This window comes from Papio anubis, chromosome 2 (genome assembly GCF_008728515.1).
Source record: "Papio anubis isolate 15944 chromosome 2, Panubis1.0, whole genome shotgun sequence".
In the NCBI taxonomy this organism is placed as follows: domain Eukaryota; kingdom Metazoa; phylum Chordata; class Mammalia; order Primates; family Cercopithecidae; genus Papio; species Papio anubis.
The window spans coordinates 150,629,456-150,647,095 of NC_044977.1; the positions used below are offsets into that span (position 1 = coordinate 150,629,456).

At 44.9% G+C, this 17,640-nt stretch overlaps 1 protein-coding gene across 2 annotated transcripts in view; it reads right to left on the reverse strand.

The window, feature by feature from the left end:
* Window positions 1-697: 697 nt before the first annotated feature.
* Window positions 698-17,640, reverse strand: part of PXYLP1 (2-phosphoxylose phosphatase 1) — a 62,988-nt gene continuing 46,045 nt past the window's right edge. For both annotated transcript variants that reach the window (XM_003895022.5, XM_003895025.5), the window contains 4 exons: window positions 16,867-17,025; window positions 15,866-15,992; window positions 7,937-8,076; window positions 698-3,069 (listed from right to left, as the gene is read on the reverse strand). In XM_003895022.5, the coding sequence (XP_003895071.1) occupies window positions 2,132-3,069; window positions 7,937-8,076; window positions 15,866-15,992; window positions 16,867-17,025 (1,364 nt within the window). In that variant the 3' untranslated portion in view covers window positions 698-2,131. The remainder of the gene's footprint in view (window positions 3,070-7,936; window positions 8,077-15,865; window positions 15,993-16,866; window positions 17,026-17,640) is intronic.

The following is a 17,640-nucleotide window of genomic DNA, read 5'->3' on the forward strand; positions in this document are numbered from 1 at the left end:
ATTTCTGAATCTGCATGGAACTTTTCCAGAAGAATATCTGTCAGACAGCTCACAACGTTACCTCTGGAGGCAGGATTAGATGAGAACGTCACTTCTGAAGTTGTTTTTCAGTATTGGTTATTTTCTAGTGGGCATGTATTAATCATAAAAACAAGGAAGCTAAATTATGCATGTATACACCCAGGCCTGTCATGAATTAAGTCATTAGACCACTGCCCAGAAACCAAGGACTATGACTGTGTCCGCTGATCTCACCTCTGTGCTTAGTGTTTGTAATGGAATGAAGTGTCTCGGAACTTGATAGTGAGGAAGATATTTTAATGCTGTGTGTACCAGTGTCTTAGAAGACAAAACTTTTATCTACACTTCTGATGTTGACTCTTAGCCACAATATTTACTTTTACCAACAGATACTATCAATTGATTTTTTAAAAAATCTTCTGAGTCACTTATTTTTAAATCTTCAAGCTGTGTTTAGCAGTTCTAATTCAGATATATTGTGAGTGGGAAGAAAAAAAACACATGTAGTCTTCGAATACTTGAGAGATAACACAACTTTCAGCAATAAGTGAAGCAGTTAAAATAAAATTGTAAAATACTGGTTCTCTGCATGACATTTGAATGAAGGGGGAAAAATAAAATACTGGCTCTCACTTGAAAATAACTCGAGTGACTTACAGGTACAAACCGTGAGTTGTATAGTATAGGTATTCTTCAAAAATTTATTTATAGAAACAGACATATTCAAATGCAACACTGGACAAAAACAAAGAGAAAAAGTTGGAATGCCAATGACACCAGAGAATCTCACTTGCACTTCCCATATCTCTGAATTAGCACCATTAGTTCAGAAATCACAGATGTAATCATAATTGCTTCTAATATATAAAACACCTTATAAAGATCTGTAAACTATCGAATAGCAAAGTTCTTCCAAAAACGTATTTAAAAATCAATCAGAATTTACCATTTGAAACTGATGAAAATAGTTTAAAAATGAACCCAATTCTACGGCTTGTCAAAGGGAATGAGCCATAATTAGCTTTATTGGAAGAAAGTGCCTGAATTCATCTTCTAGCCTCCTTCTAACCACCAAGCAGGTACAGTACACTGAATATTACATCAGGAATAAGAGTCATCCAAAACTCGTCTTAGAAAATATTTTCCTAAACTATAAAAATACTAAATGGCATACAAAAATTTCAGCATATACAGCAAATAGACTACAGCAAATATTTAGAACATACTTAAAACTATCTTGTACCACAATCATCATGAACATCAAGTATTCTTCTAATCAGTTTTCTATGATTCATTCTAATTCAATGTTTATTTGCCCTCAAGTTTTGTTCTAGTGTCAGATACAGACCAAATTCTGTGTTTCTAGCAGAAGTTACTGGAGGAACCATTGAATAATTCTTGATATTCAACCCGTTCTCAAAGTGCTGGAAGTGCAATTGTAGTATAGCCTATTTTTTAGATCAGGGGTTAGCAAACTACAGCCCAGGAGCCAAATCTGGCCACCATCTGTTTTGTCTGGCCTGGGAACCCAGCTACACATATTCCTTTACATACTGCCTGTGGTTGCTTTCCTGCTTCAGGAACAGAGTTGAGTAGTTATGACAGAGACTGTATGTGGCTTTTTGGTCCACATAGTCTGAAATAGTTACAATCTGTCCCTTTACAGAAAAAGTTTGCAACCCCTATTTTAGATAAATCACTTTAAGAAATTCTTAGAAAGGGCAAGGTAAAAATGTCTAAGATTAAAAAATTTTTGGCTGAGGTGTGCTGGTTCCATCACATAGTACCATGGGGCAGGCCAGAAGAGTGCAAACTTGGATTGGTGACTTCGGGTCTTGAACTATATTATTCTGGCATTCTAAGCAAAGTCTGGCTGTGACAAAATACCTTCTATTCCTCTATGAACTGGCCATTTTATACCAAGAAATTCACATACCACATTACAGCAACGTGCTTACTGTTCAACCCCAACCATCTGTGGTTCCCACAAACAATATTTAGCCTTTAAAAAGCAATAATCTTCTACCCTTAGCAACAGACAAAACTAGAAGTGGACTTTTCCCAGTGCCCTGTATTGGCACAGATTCTATGCTGCTGTACTGCATACCTTTTAGAATCCTTCCCTGTGACATGCATCATAATAATTTGTACTACTGCCACCTAGGGCTACAAACATGTCCCTTTTGACAAAGCGGACCAAGTTTTCCAGAGGGCACATGGGCTTGGGAGAACGCTTGTGGTGGTCTTGGCAGAAAGAGGTGTGGAATGTGACATCGACGCCATTGTAAAGAATCCGGACGGAATGTTCATTGGGCTTTTCTCTGTCTTGCCAAAGCTCAAAGATCAACCTGGCTGCAAACCTTGGGAATCTGGCTTCTGAAAGGCCCAAGGCACTGAGAACTGGTGACAGAGTGACATCATGAGCAGAGTAGAGGGCAAAGAGCTCTTCTTTCCTGCCCTCGGTGGCACGCTGCATCCGGCCGATGGTTTGGTTCAGGATGGGGTGGGCACCCAGGAGAGAATACCCAAGGTACAATTTCTTCTCCCGTCTCTCCCTTTCATCCTCGATCTGATGGGTCTTAATTACCTTGAAGTGCTCCATGTCAACACAGCCATTTCTGGTACAGGGAAAGCTGACATTGTGGCAGAGGTGGCAGAGCATGGAGTCTATGGGGTTGGCAGCTCGAAGCTGCTTGGTGGGGACATCCACGATCTTGGCCATCTCCCCATAGGTCTTCTCCAGCTGGCTGTTTTTCAAACGAAGGAGGTACTGACGACGCTGCTCCTTTTCCAGATACTGGTTCCTTACCGGGCAATAGCAGCTTCCAGAGCAGAACAGCGCACTTGGCTGGTGCCTGAAATAAATCTTCTTCCAGTCAAAATCTGGGAGAAAGCCATAAAGCAGGGCCAGCCCACTTTGTAGGGTCCGACTTTTCCCAGTGGTCTCTAAATACAGCTGGTCTGCAGACCAATCATTGGGTAGGAGTTTGTGTTTCTTTAGATAGATGTCCCTCAGCAGCTGGCCGTTCTGCAAATGCTGCACGACTCCTGAAACACAAGCACACAAAGCTTTCCTTACTTCCAGCTGAGCAAAAGAAACAGCAAGGGGAGGTGGAGTCCGTGTCCAGCTCTGGAGTGTTTTAGGGCAGAGTGTAGTGCAAGAGAATGGCATCCAGCCTGTTTCCCCGTGGTGTGGAAGTTACAAGCTCCAGTTCACAACAGCTTGTGAAGGGAGCCTCTTGGGGGTATCCATGAAGGATGAGCAGAGTGGGGCCCTGGCCTTGGGAACCACGGCCTTTGGACCATCTGCCTCGCACCTGTCCTCCAGACCGGCCTCTTCCCTGGGGAGAGTGTTGTGACTGGTGGGTCTCAGGGTTAGGAGTCGCCCAGCCAGGGGATATCTGTAATTGCAAGGGCCTAAGGAGAGGTTTTTCCCTCCTGTCCCGCTTTCCTCCGTGTGCAGGGAGTGCTCAGGGAAACCACTCAGGCGAAGGCTGACCGCAGATTCCCTGCTTGCTGCTGTCTCCTCACTGCTGGGGAGTCCCCTCCATGACCCCATCCTCCCCAGCCTGCCAACCGAATGTTCTCTGATAACCTGCTGGGTACGTTCTGCCTGATCCTGAGGGCTTTACAGACTCATCAACACACATGCACTCTCTGTATGATATGGAAGAATCTCCTGATACCCAGACAGAATACTTGAAAAAAGCCAAGTGTAGAGCAGTATGTTGATTATGCTCCTTTAAAACGAAAGAGAGGGAAAAATAAGAATATGTATTTGCAGTTGCCTGAGTTTTGCATAAAGAAACTTTGGAACATTGTATAAGAAACTAATCTCAATGGTTCCTTGGGGGTGATGGAGGTACAAAAATGAGGTGGATGGAACATGGGTGGAAGCAAGAATTTAAAGTTTACCTCTTAGTACTGTTTGAGTTTTGAACTATCACAGTATAATAAATGTTTAAAACTGGAAAAAGCCTTATTTTTAAGCAGGAGAAGGCAATCCAAGACAAAAACAAGCTCTCATCCTGTAGGAGGAGGTAACAGGACACAATCTGTCATGGGCATGAGTTCTACACACAGGCCCTGAGACCAGTGACACCGTTTATCCAGATGTCCAAACAGTATGAAACATCCCACTGCAGAGATGAGACAACTTCAGCTGAAAATCGTGAGACAGAGGGAAATACATTCCCCCGGGAAAGGGAATAGCTCAGCAAAACCCACAAAGGATGTCTGCATCCTACTGTGAATGAAGAGGGCTGAGAGCAGAACTCCCCCAGGAACCCAGGAACTAAAGGCTGGAACAGGCTTCGGCATTTCCAAGACGCTTTGCAAAAAACACGCAAACTGTGAGAGACAAACATTAAGATTCTGTGTCTCGCCCTAGTTCGCTGCTGGGCCTATTTTATTTGGTTGGGCCACATAAAGTTAGAGTGCTTACTGCGTGCCAGGGCTTTCTCATTTAACCCTCAGAAAAACAAAAACCCAATGAAGAAGGTAGATTATTATTATTATCCCCATTTTCCTTATTTTATAGATGAAGAAATGAAGGCCTTGAACCATTCACAGTTAAAAAGTGGCAGAGCTAAAACCCAAGGCCCCATCTGGTCCTAATTTTATGCTCTTAGTCTCTTACATTTTCATGCTGAAATACTCAGTTCTAGCTATTTAGGGCTTCTTATACTTGCCAAACATAGCCTGCATCTTCATGACTTTGTTCATACTGTTCCCCTTTCTCTCCCCAGAGAAATTCTCCCAGGGCCTGGCTCCAACACCACCTTCTTTGTAGTGCTTTCCTTCGTCTTCTCCCTGGTCAAGTTAATAATTCCTTCCTCTTCCCATATGCTGCTGGACCATGACGACATCAACTGCATTTATTGGGAGCCTCTCATATGCCAGCACTGCACTAGGCACTCTACACATGCTACCTCATCAAATTCACCACCAGCCACTGGGAAGACAGGCTCCTCCCCATGCTACAGGTCTGTCTGACTCCAAGGCCTGTGTTTACTCTCTAAGGCCCTGCAGTATCCGGCATTACGGGCAGTTGTCTCCACACGCATTGTTTGCTGCAGCTGCAGGCTCCTTTAGGACAGGCAGGAGGGTCCTATTCATCCTGCTACCCCTCTCACACTCAGCAGCTGCCAAAGCATCTTCAACAGGGTAGGCACTCGTGAGCAATCTTATCTTACATAGTTACTGTGGGCTGCCATAAGTGCACCAGGGACAAAAGCTGTTTACAACAGTCATGCATTTTTCATGATATTTAAAATAGAAATAAAAGTGACCATTAAAAGAGAATGAGGAAACAGGAGCAGAGAGTATTACAAACATGATTTCTAGAGTAATACTAATTTAGAAACAATGACGATGATAGATGAGTGGAGAAGAAAGATCTGAATGAATGATTAGGTGTGTGAGGACCAACCCCCCAGCCTCTTCTCAGGTGGCAGCTCCTGGATCCAGAGACTGGCACCCTCACCTCCTGTTCTCTGCACAGTCACCCTGACCTGTTAGCCAGGGCTGGTGGATGCTAACCCCTAGGACCTCAAGGATTCTCTCTCTCCCAAGAATTTGGATTTGCAAATTCATGTGTGTGTGTGTGGCTGGGATTGTAATTCTGTTGATAGACACAGCAAAAAATTAGAGAGAGAAGCAGGGACAAGAGAGCTTTTTTATTCCTGGTTCCAGTCTCTAGAGGTCTGATCAAACTCTTGGTCTTGGAGTCTGTGAGTCATTCCTGAATCCTTATAATAAATTTCCCTTTTTCGCTTGAAGTGGTTTCTGTTATTTTTAACCAGAGAGTCTAACCAGCAGTTCTCAGCAAGAGTGCTACTGCCTTCAGACAGGGCTTGGGGGTGGAGTTATCACAATAATATGGGGAAGGGCATTCTTGGCACCTAGTGGGTGGGGGCTGGGAGCTAATAGTCTCCAGAAAGGACACGTGTCTCTGTCCCACAAAACTTTTGAATGCAGCACAAGACACTCCATCATGTACAAAACATATTTGAGTACTTTAGCCTGTAGAATCTAATTCTGTTTTTTCGTGTCTGGAGCACAAAACCATTTTTGAATAATATTAACGTTGGCTGAATTTTCCAGAAATACAATATAAACTAAGGAACATCTACACTTTGTTTTGATCAGAATTTCAGAAAAACCATGTCCTAACATGTGGTATTAGAGTCACCAATACAGCATCCATCAATCATCTGCATTTGTAGCTGTCAGAGTCACATTTATGTACAAGCATTTGAAGATTTCATTCTATTTTCTAGTGTAGCTGTTCTTAAGCATTTATACTGAGACACATATAATTAGGTAATAAATCAGTTTCTTTTTGTTTGTTATAGCTGGGGACCCTGGTATGACTTTTAAATAATTAACTGCATAGAGAGATTTCATTCATTCATTCATTCATTCATTCATTCATTCATTTATTGAGACAGGCCTCACTCTGTCACTCAGGCTGGAATGCAGTGGCATGATCATGGTTCACTGCAGCCTTGACGTCCCCTGGGCTCAAGTGGTCCTCCCACCTCAGCACCTGAGTAGCTGGGACTACAGGCACGTGCCACCATACTTGGCTAATTTTAAAAAATTGTTTGTAGAGACGGGGCTCCACTATGTTGCTCAGGCTGCTCTCAAACCCTTGGGATCAAATGATTCTCCTACCTCAGCCTCCCAAAGTGCTGGGATTACAGGCGCTAGGCACCATGCCTGGCTGGTTATATTATATTTAAATTTCACTTCATGATAGTTGAGGGAGATTGCAAAATAGTTAATTGTGTAATCAAAGAGGGTGTTGGATCTGTTAGGATGAAAACCCTTGTTCTAAAGTAATGCATGTGGAACTAATTGCCAAAGGCTTTTGACACAACTCCTTATCCATGGCTAGTCCTCCAGAGGCTTCAGCTTGCTCCACTCTGTCACCCAATATCATTCCCCCAATAACAACGGCAGAACCTAAGAGGGCGAACTATAGGACATGGACCCTCCCCCTATCCCCGCTGAGGTCCTAAGAGGCTGATGCAACATGAGAACAGAACATGGCCAATGGGTCTTCCCAATTCACCCATAAAGGCTGGTGACCAAGCGAAGGTTCTCTCAGGTTCTAGACTGAAGAATCAGAAAACTGAAACCTCTTGAAGGACCACCTGTTCCTCTATTCCCAGCAAAGATGACTCCACAGTTAACTCACCAACCTACCCTGACGGTGAACTGACTGCACATAGTCTGACTAGGGCTGCAGAGGGAAAGCTGCGCTTCCGTGAGGACTCAGCTCAGCCAAACAAACTCCACGCGCAGGAGAAATGTGCCACGCATTTTCCTCCCTGAGGTCTTGTACATGAAAACCTATTAGACGTTTTGTTAGAAACATCTGAGAACATGAGATTAGTTAAATAAATGATCAATTGCCCATCCAGAGTGAAAGAATATGGAGCTATCACAAATGATGTTGTGGATAAACAGTTATTCTTAGGGAAATATTACCAAAATGTGTTGAGTGGAAAAGTGGGTTATGAAATAGTGTGTTTAGTAAGATGTGTACGCGCATAAGCACAGGAAGAAGGGTTACTCTTAAGGGCCTATTTCTTTTTTTTCTTTTTTTTTTTTTAAGGGCCTATTTCTGTGGTGGAATTACGGTTGCTTAAATTTTTTCTTCCTTTTACTTGTCTTTCCTAATTTATCTTCATGAACATGTATTGTTTTTGTAAGAAGGAGAAAGGTTCTATTTAGTTTTGATAACTCCGATGTTTATTTAGAGGCCCTGGTGACCAAGCTCCTTGCAGAACCAGTCCTTGCTTACCCCTCTGAGCTGCACAGCACCGCGCCGAGGAGAACTGCACGGAAGGTATGCAAGCAGAAGAGCGGGTCAGGGAGCCCCCGAGCACGTGGCTGTCACACATACCTGTCTGGGTGAGCTCTCCCATCTCACACAGCGGGTGATTTGGGTAAAGAGGCAAGGAGTTCAAGGGGCTTTCGAAAGAGGCTCCGGATCCTTTTGACATGTGACTAACGAAAGCTTCCAGTTTTGGGTGATATGGTTTCCTAGAGAGACGATAGAGAGAGTTAGAGGTCAGAGTGCTACAGAGGAGTCCAAACAGTTTCCAGCTTCAGCGAGCCAAATCCCACGTGTGTCACGGCCTTTTGCACCCACCATAACAGGTACCGGCTCAATCACTTTTCAATTATAATTTCATTATTTCTCGACCACTGACACTGACACATGAAATCCCCTCTGTGAGGTTGGTCGGAGTTCCTAACCTCTGCTGAACTCAGTACTGTGGGATTCAGCTTCGCCGTCTACCTTCCGGCTCCCCAGCCTGCACCGTCTTCCGGGCTCGCTCTCTGGGAGGTGCCAACACCCACTCAGCAGTCACGCCTAGACTGGGTGTCGTCCCACTCTCTCCATTCCCTGCCCCTGCACATGTTGTCTGCTCCCCATGTCTTGCAGATTCTTCCTCCTGGTGCTTTTCCATCCCCTTCTCCTTCATACACCTACTACCTGGGTTCTGGCCTCAGGCAGCTTTTGTCTGGCTGGCAATGGGCTCTTTCTTGGTCTTCTTGCTGATTAAGCATGCCCCTCTAATAATCTTGCCTTCTCCACAGCCAGAAGGATTGATTTAAAAGGTAACCCTGACCAGTCACTACCCTTCTCTATCAGCACCTTCTGGAAGGGGCCACACACAGCCTGTCACTCTGTTCTGGCCCTGCCCTCGTACTCACTGGCCCTCTCTACCAAGCCAAAGGCCTGCTTTCCTCCAACACACAACACACCTCATTCTTCAACACTTCCACCACTTTCCACAAGCTATCCCTTCCTCCTAGAAAATCTACCCTATCCTTTACCAAGGTCGCCCATAATCCTTAATTTTTCTGACCTCTGAAAAATCTTCCTTTAGGAAAATTGTTAACTGAGTAAAATAACCAGGATCTCTTACAATTCACTCCACATTTTGGACATACAACTTCTCATTTAATATAGGGTGATAATAAATATCAAAAACAGTTTATATATGAGATCTGAGAGTATCTATATTTCTGCCACAAAGTATATGTGGTAAATCTTTCTAGTCACTAATATACAATTACCCTGAATAATGAAATGATCTATGAATATAAACATCTTTTCTTTGAATAATGAAGTAGCCTATGAATGTATATACATTTTCCAGCTGAAGAGAAGTGGACAGATAGAGTAGTTCATGACTAAACTCTGTAAGAATCAGCATAAAAAGAAGCAAAGATAAACTGTTCTTATGGCAAACTCCTGCTGTCTGAGGGCCCAATTACCTTCGAAAGTGCTTTAAAAATGGCTGCCAAAATGAGTTTATTATCTATCAACAACATAAAGCTAAAAAAAAATCCATCTTTTAAAAAATATGTTTTTAAATTAGAGAATGCTAATCCAGACATGTAGTATAGTCTAATAAATCACCCTGGATGGCTAAAAGGAGTTATGCCTTTCCATAAAAACAGGGTATGTTATTTTGCCTGACACTAAAGCACATAAATGTTTGCAAACTGGGAAATAAAATGTCCAGACTGACAATGAGGCTGCCAAGAGTAATCCACGTAACAAAGGCTATCCATCAACAAGAGTCAAATGTTCGGCGCCAGGCCATTATTTCAGGCTAGAGATTTTTTTGAGGATCTGAGAAAGCTTTGCTGCCAATTTTAGAAATGGAATTTCACAACTGGAAGTGTTTGCTGAGATGACCCAGGTTTTCAGGGCATCTGACTGCTTAATTATATCTAACTGTATTCATTCCAATGTTTTTTATTTTTGTTTTGTTCTGTTTTTGTTGTTTGTTTGTTTTTGTTTTTGGCATGCAAAGATGAAGACTCGTGGAAGAAAAACTTCACTTAAAGAATAGCCAACAGGTCGGGCATAGTGGCTCATGCCTGTAATCCTAGCATTTTGGGAGGCCGAGGTGGGAGGATTGCCTGGGGCCAGGAGTTTGAGACATAGTGAGACCATGTCTCTACAAAAAATACAAAAACTAGCCAGGCATGGTGGCTCAGGCCTATAGTCCCAGCCACTCAGGTGGCTAAAGCAGAAGGATCACATGAGTCCAGCAGGCAGAGGCTGCAGTGAGCTGTGATCATATCACTGTACTCCAGGCTAGGTGACAGAGATCCTGTCTCATAAAAAAAAAAAAAAAAGAAAAAGAAAAAAAAAGATTTGACAAGAAATGGCTCTATCTTTTCAGTGGAAAATGGACCAGGTGACTCAAGTCCTGGGCCTGGATCTGACCACCCAGGCCCTGTCTGCCTGGTCCACTGCTCCATCCCTGGAGCCCAGAGGGTGCTTAGCACACAGCAGATGTTCCAAAATTATATGTGAGTGAATTCCACTGTGAAGTGTCCCATCCTTGGATGCTTCATGAAAATAGCAAGCCTTCCATAATCTGTAGAAATGAATACGATAAGTTCCCATACTGTTTGTTAAAATACTCAGATTTTGATGAAAATATAGTCAGCCCTCCATCTCCTCAGATTCTGCATTGGAAGATTCGACTGTGGATCCAAAAATATTTGGAAAAAACACAATAAGAAATAACAATACAACAATAAAAATAATACAAATAAAAAACACAGTATAACAACTATTTATATAACATTTACGTTGTATTTGGTATTATAAGTAATGTAGAGATGATGTAAAGTACATGGGAGAATGTGTGCAGGTCCTATGTAAATACAACACCATTTTACATAGGGACTTGAGCATCTCAGATTCTGGTTTCCAAGGAGGATTCTGGAACCAATCCTCTGTGGATACCAAGGGATGACTGTATAAAAACTAAAGGCTACTGTGGATGAGACTAGTGTACTAGTTGCACACTAAAATCTATTCTCTTCTTAAGAACTTGGTTAGATCCTATTTCTGAGGTCCTGAAATGAGGTAAAGCCACATTCGCCAATAGAATGGAAAGATGTATGCCACTTCTGGGTTTAGGCTTTCTGATCGTGAGTATGCCCACTTCACATTCTCTTCCTTCCTTCCAGCCATTATTTAGGCATGGCACAACCAGGGTTCAACCATGTAGCCATCCCCAGGGGATGGTAGAAGCAACAACCTGGAGAAACCTGGGGCCCTGAATGACCAGGTGGAGCTGACTAGCATGATCTGGAACACACATTTCAGACCTTCACATGAGGAAGAACTAAACTTCCTTGTTATTTAAGGTAATGCATTGATGAGTCCCTGTGCGACAAAGTAAGCTTATAAAATAGGTGTACCCTGACTAATGCAGACATAATTATATCCATGAAAATAACTTTTTCTTGAGTAAAAATTCATATTATTGTGGGCTCATTGAAAATCTTCTTTCATAATGAAAACTGGAAGAATCAAAAGTGTACTATTTTAAGTCTTCAAGTCATTCACTTTGGAGTCCTTATTTTCACTTTTATATGCATTATTCACATCTATATATGCCACAAAGTTTGAGGCTGAACCCCAAGGCTAATCTACACACCCATGAGAAAATTCATTGTTTATTTAAAACCTCAGCAATGACTGAGTTCTGCACAGAATGTTAAGGCAAGCAGAGGAGGCAGATGACCAGTGACACTGTTACCAGAAAACACAATCCAAAAGAGCATACATAGCTGGAAACTGGAATCACACTAGATTTTTAAAATTCATGCCAATTAAAGAATTTATCATCTTACATATTAATAACATGAGGTTATGGAAAGATAAGCCCAATGTACTTTTCTTAGTCTTTAGCTTTCTGGACCTTTTGGCCTTACTTGATGTGATGCATTGCCCTGCTTTCCTTAGCTCTCATAACATTGCTCTCCTGACTTTTCCCTGTTTGCAACATCCGTAGCCCCCCTTGAAATCCGTTTTTCTCTCTGAGTACCACAGGCTGGTGTTTCCCAGGACTCTGGTTTTGGCCCATCCCTCACTTCTCAGGTTCTGTTTGTAATATAAGCCCACAGCTTCAAATGCCATCAACATGCTGAAGATTCTCAACTAAACCTCTCTCTCCCAGCAAACCATTGCCCCTGAGCTGCAAAATTATATAGGCTAGGCTGGCTCACACCTGTAATCCCAGCACTTTGGAAGGCCAAGGAGGGCGGATCATGAGGTCAAGAGATCGAGACCATCCTGGCCAATATGGTGAAACCCCGTCTCTACTTAAAAAAAAAAAAAAAATTAGCTGGGCGTGGTGGCATGTGCCTGTAGTCCCAGCTACTCAGGAGGCTGAGGCAGGAGAATCGCTTGAACCTGGGAGGCAGAGGTTGCAGCGAGCCGAGATCATGCCATTGCACTCCAGCCCAGTGACAGAGCAAGACTCTATCTCTCAAAAAAAAAAAAAAAAAAAAATTATACAGCCTACTACTGACTAGAAACTATCTCTTGAATGTTTCATGACAGCTCAAATGTAGCACCAGTGCCTGTACTAACTTTCCCCCATACCTCCCTTCTGTGTTCTCTAACTCCAGGGAGGGGTCCCACCACCACCCAGTCAGAAACCTGGGCCCCATCCTGCCTGTCTTTCATACCCATGTTCAACCTGCCACCAAGTCCTATTGATCCCACCTTGTAACCTTCTCTAAGACCCATCTACTCTCCATCTCTGCTGCCACTTTCTGAGTTTCAGCTGCCATCATTTATTCATTCAACGAACATTTAATCACACCCCACCACTCATATGCCAGTCACTGTCCTAGGCACTTGGGATGCAGGAGCAGTGAACAAAAACAAATAAAAATATCTGCCCTCAGGGAGGTTATATTCTAGCCTGGGGAAACAGACAATGCACAGTGAACACTGTGTGTGTGTGTGTGTGTGTGTGTGTGTGTCTGTCTGTCTGTCTGTCTGTCTGTCTGGGTTAGAAAGTAACAGATGCTGTGGCAAAGAGAAGAGCAGGCTAAGGGGGTTGTGGGAGACCAGGGTGGAAGGAGGAGCACCTTGTCATTTTAACTGGAGTGTTCTGAGTAGGTTTTATTGAGAAGGTCACATTTGAGCAAAGACTTAAAGGAGGTAAGAGGACTGGCCATAAAACTATCTATGGGAAGAGGCTTCCAGAGACAGAAACCAGTCTGTGCAAAGGCCCTGAGGCAGCATACGGTGCCCGAATGTGCAAAGAAGAGCTAGGAGCATCGTGGCTGAAGCAGAGTGAGCAAGCACGAGAGAGCGGAGGGCAAGGTCAGGCAGGTAACGGCTGGAGGAAGGGCACTCAGGCCTTGTGGGGCATTTTAAGGATGTGGATTCTGACTCCGAGTGAAGTCTCTTCTCTGGATCACTAATCCTAATAATACCACCACTAGCTGCCACCAGCTTCAAATTCATCTTCCACACTATGGCTGTCAGGAACCTTCACCTTTTCATCCCTTTCACTCCCCGGCTCTCTCAATGCCTTCATGCCTGGACACACTCCCCTGCTGGGTATTCAAAGCCTCAGATAACCTCGTTCCCACCCAGTTTTCCACTTCACGCTTGAGCCTGTGAAACTAACTTTCTGCTCAAGCCTGTGAAACTAACTTTGAGGGCCCCAATGTACCAAGCTGTCTACCACCTCACACTGCACAGGTTGGTCTCACCGCCCAAGGGGCCATTCAGCACTAGCTGCTGCCTGACTTGCTCCTTCACACCCTTCTGGTCCCTTTCTCTGTGTGGCCTTCCCTGATCTGTCACCCCGTGTCCCCTCCCTGCCCCAGGTTGGGTTAGGCTGCCTCTCTTCTGGCTCATGCCCCCTAATATGGCACCCAAATTACTTCCATTTCTACTTCTTGCTCTTCTTCCATTTCTTCCTCTTCTTTCTCGAATGCTGCCACCACTGCTGCCACCTGTGCCAGCTACCATTCACGGAGGGCTGCTGTGTCCTGGGCACTGGGCCTGTCTCTGCAAAGGTGCTGGGCTCCCTGAGGGCAGGGACAGCCCCAAGGAGTGGCCTTTCTTCTGCAACCCCTCAGAAGCCCACTCCCTCCCTCACTGCTCCAGCCCAGCCATACCCTGGTCTTATTGTGGCTCACATCTGCCTAGTTCTTCCAGCCTCAGGCCCCCTGCACTTGCTGCTTACTCCATCGGGAACGTTCTGTCCCCTGGACCATCACAGGGCTGGCCCCCTCACTTCATGTAGGTGCCTGCTTGTGTACTACCTTCTGCTACCTGGCACATGATAGAAGCATAAAACTAAAATTTGTGTAATAAATGCTGATCAAAGTGAATGTTTTCTCTTCCTTGGATGTAGAAAAGCATATTTAATTCATATTTATGAATGCAAAAAAGCATTTACTAAATATGGCATATAAATAACTGATAACCTTAATGCTGGCTAAATGTAATACTATGAGGGTTAAAATAGCACCTTCCTCATAAAGCACATGGCATTCACAAAGAGGCAGCTTCTACTACAAAGGCTTTGAGAGTCACAGGGTGTGTCATTATGGATGGAAACCCTGGGGCAACAAACTTGTGGCCCGCCAGCTAGTGTTTGGCTCAGCTCACTGCACCCCGCCTGCTGGCCCCAGTATTCCGTTTCACTAGACTAGAATAATGGGCATGCTCCAGGGCGCACCACCTTTTAGGGGGTCACAACTTTAGTAATTTTTAAAGCTGAAGTAGCACCTGGGAGGACAGCAGGTATTGCTGGTGACCCAGATCCCACAGTCCTGGGGGAGTCAGCAGCCCAGAGAGGGTCCCCTTCACCGGGGTTCCTGCTCACTCTTCCTCTTAAGTACCTGTTTATAATGATGAGTCAACTATTACTGTTTTTAAAGATTACATTAATTAAATGATATTAAGTAACAAAATATGCATACTCCACCCTCTTTACACAAAGGATTTAAGGTGGCTTCTAAAAATACAGAATGTTCAATAAAATAAAACTAGGCAAAGGAAAATGAGGGCAGAGGCAGCCAGGCCACCTGGTCCCTAGGAACTGAACCTTTCAAATGGGAGCGCCAAAAATGGCCCCATTAGAGGGTCCTGGCATCACTGTGACAGGGGCCCTGCAAGACGAGCTGCCAAGTGTCACTTTTAAAGAACAGCCCTGGCTGTAGTGAGGTAATCCATGACCTCACCAGGCTCGCCCTCCCGGGGCAGGCTGGCACCCCAGAAGCATTCCATCAAAATAACGTCTTCCCCACTTCCTTCATCTCCCGACCTCATTCAGTAAACTCTGCTAGAATGTTATGTGCCTCCAGACACATTTGCTGAGGTCTAGCCCAACATTTTATTGCTAACTATGCCTCTAATTTTAGGGCCATGCCATTTCCATACAATTTCCACTCTCTGTTCAAATATTTTTCATCCTAAGGGCTTTCAACCAAGAACAGGCTGCCTCTACTCCTGTGAAAAATTAGAAGGGTAAAATAATTCTTACATTTATATAGCCCGGCAATTGCTAACGTGCATTTGTCTGTGTCATCTCACTTACTCCTTACCCCAACCTTGCAGGGGGAGCCCTGTGATCCCCCTTTCAGAGGTAGGAGGCTGAGGCTCAGAGGACACTAAGGGGCTTGCCCGCTGCTCTGAACGGAGCAGGTGAGCTGGGGTGGAGGACTGTTAACTCAGTGCTCGCTGTACGGTGTCCAAACTGTTTATTGAAGTGAAAAACTTCAGGGTGGGAGGGTGAGCCGCAGACTGGCCTGGGCTCAGTATATCTGCTGTGTTGCTTCAAACAGGTGTCCTTGCTTCTGTGGGCCTCCGTCTTTTCAACTGTAAAATGGCACTCACATGTAGGACTGCTCTGAGCCCAGGCTCCTGCAAACAGTATGGTTCACCAAGTATGGGTCACTCACCTGTCCTGTCATTCTCCATCCTACAGGATATAACAGATACTTGAAAATGACTTTTAGAAAAAGTGCAATTTACCTGTTAGCCACCAGAGTGCAGTCAATTTCTGGTCGCTTTGTCTTGGGAATGACATACAGTGGGTACCTGTCTCCGTGGCGAATGAACACATGCACTGAGACCAGCTTAAAATGATGCGGGGCATGACCTGTGAGAGAGAAGCACATTGTCTGGTTATCACTCAATAGGTGTCAATCCTTTTAGAAGGGGGCCAAGGGGATGACCTGGCCATGTTCGTGCCGGGAATCTGAGCGGGAGGCAGCAGGGGCCACCATGGGGTTGCAGAGCCACAGTGAAGGGGCCCTGGCTGCCATGCCGGATGGGGGCCACTGAACAGTCTTACAAGGCGGGACAGAGGAACGTGAGTAGGCTGATTATGTCCCAGACCTCCTGGAAACCACGGGAGGCCGGTGAAATGTGGGCATGACTACTAATGTGGCCTCACTCACAGGCACAGACCAGGGAGAGATCCACGAAAATACTAGAAACAATGATTTCTGCTTTAAATCTTTCATAAGACAAGGGAGGCCACAAAGAGATCAATAAGGATTCAACACTATGCTCTGATACACTTTTAGAAAAGCAAAACTTGTGGAAATTGCCTCACTTCCATGGCAAGACGCCAGCAGGACATCCTGTGGACATCCTAAGTCCCAAGAGGCTACCCTGAAAAGCAGAGTGTCTCAACGTGCTGCGCTAGTGCCTGCCAAGGCCACCTTTCTACCTTGCTGCTGTCTCACTGAAGATCATGATGATGGCAAACATTTGTGGCGGGTTGATCGTGAGCCACGTGTTATGTTCAGAGCAGTTACTGAAACCTCCCCAGTCCCAGGCATAAGTCCTGCAAGTTACTCCCATTTTATAGAGGAGAATGCAAGGACCCAGGAACTCATTCAAGGGCACAGCCTGGTGGCAACTGCAGCACTTGGGTCCTGGCCATCTTGCTACTTACCGCTGTGCAATGCTGCTGGAATAACTAGTCCCCAAAGGGGTATCTGTCCTGGCGGCACAGTCAGGCCTACCTTCCATGCTGCGCTCAGCCACGCTGGGGATGTTGCAGTACAAAAGAGCTTCGTAAACAGGGTCTGTCACAGGGGGCTCCGTCACAGGGTCGGGCATGATTCTCTTTCGACTCTTGCTACTCACTCCATTCTTAGCTGTTGACACCGGGATCAGGTGGACTGAAACGAAGCAAGGCAGGTTGTGATGCATAGTTCCTGGGGCGCCAGGCCAGCTGCACGGCCCAGTGCAGGGCTGGATTTCATTTTGAGGAGCTATTCTTGCACTGAGAATCAGGGTACACTTCAGTGGAGCAGAAGTCAGCTTCCCATTCGAGAAGGGCTTCTGAGCCCCAGTGTGTCCTGCCCCTTCCTCACTGCCACTACCCTCTCCTTGCCATCTACTCAACACCAGGGGGGCCTCCCAAGCAAAGGGACCTCACTCAGGGCAGTTGGAGGAAGAACTCACACACTAACTTCTTAGGACCTGATTACCTCTTCCTAATGCCCTTCAATTCCAGTAACAAGGAGGAAAACCGTCATCCCTCATTGAAGACCTGCTAGGTGCCAGATGTGGGTGCTGACATACCCCATTTATCATCATCTGCTTTATGTTTTGTGGGCCTTCAGAATCACTCATTTAACCCATGAGAGCACTTTACAGAAGAAAGCCAATGACCAAGGCATGTGTGGTGGGTGAAAGACTGTCTCACGCTCACTCCTTGACTTCAGGCCAGCTTCCCTGCCACTGTCTTGGGGTGGCATGTGTGGGTCCTGCAGTCTGTGTGCTTGTCCATC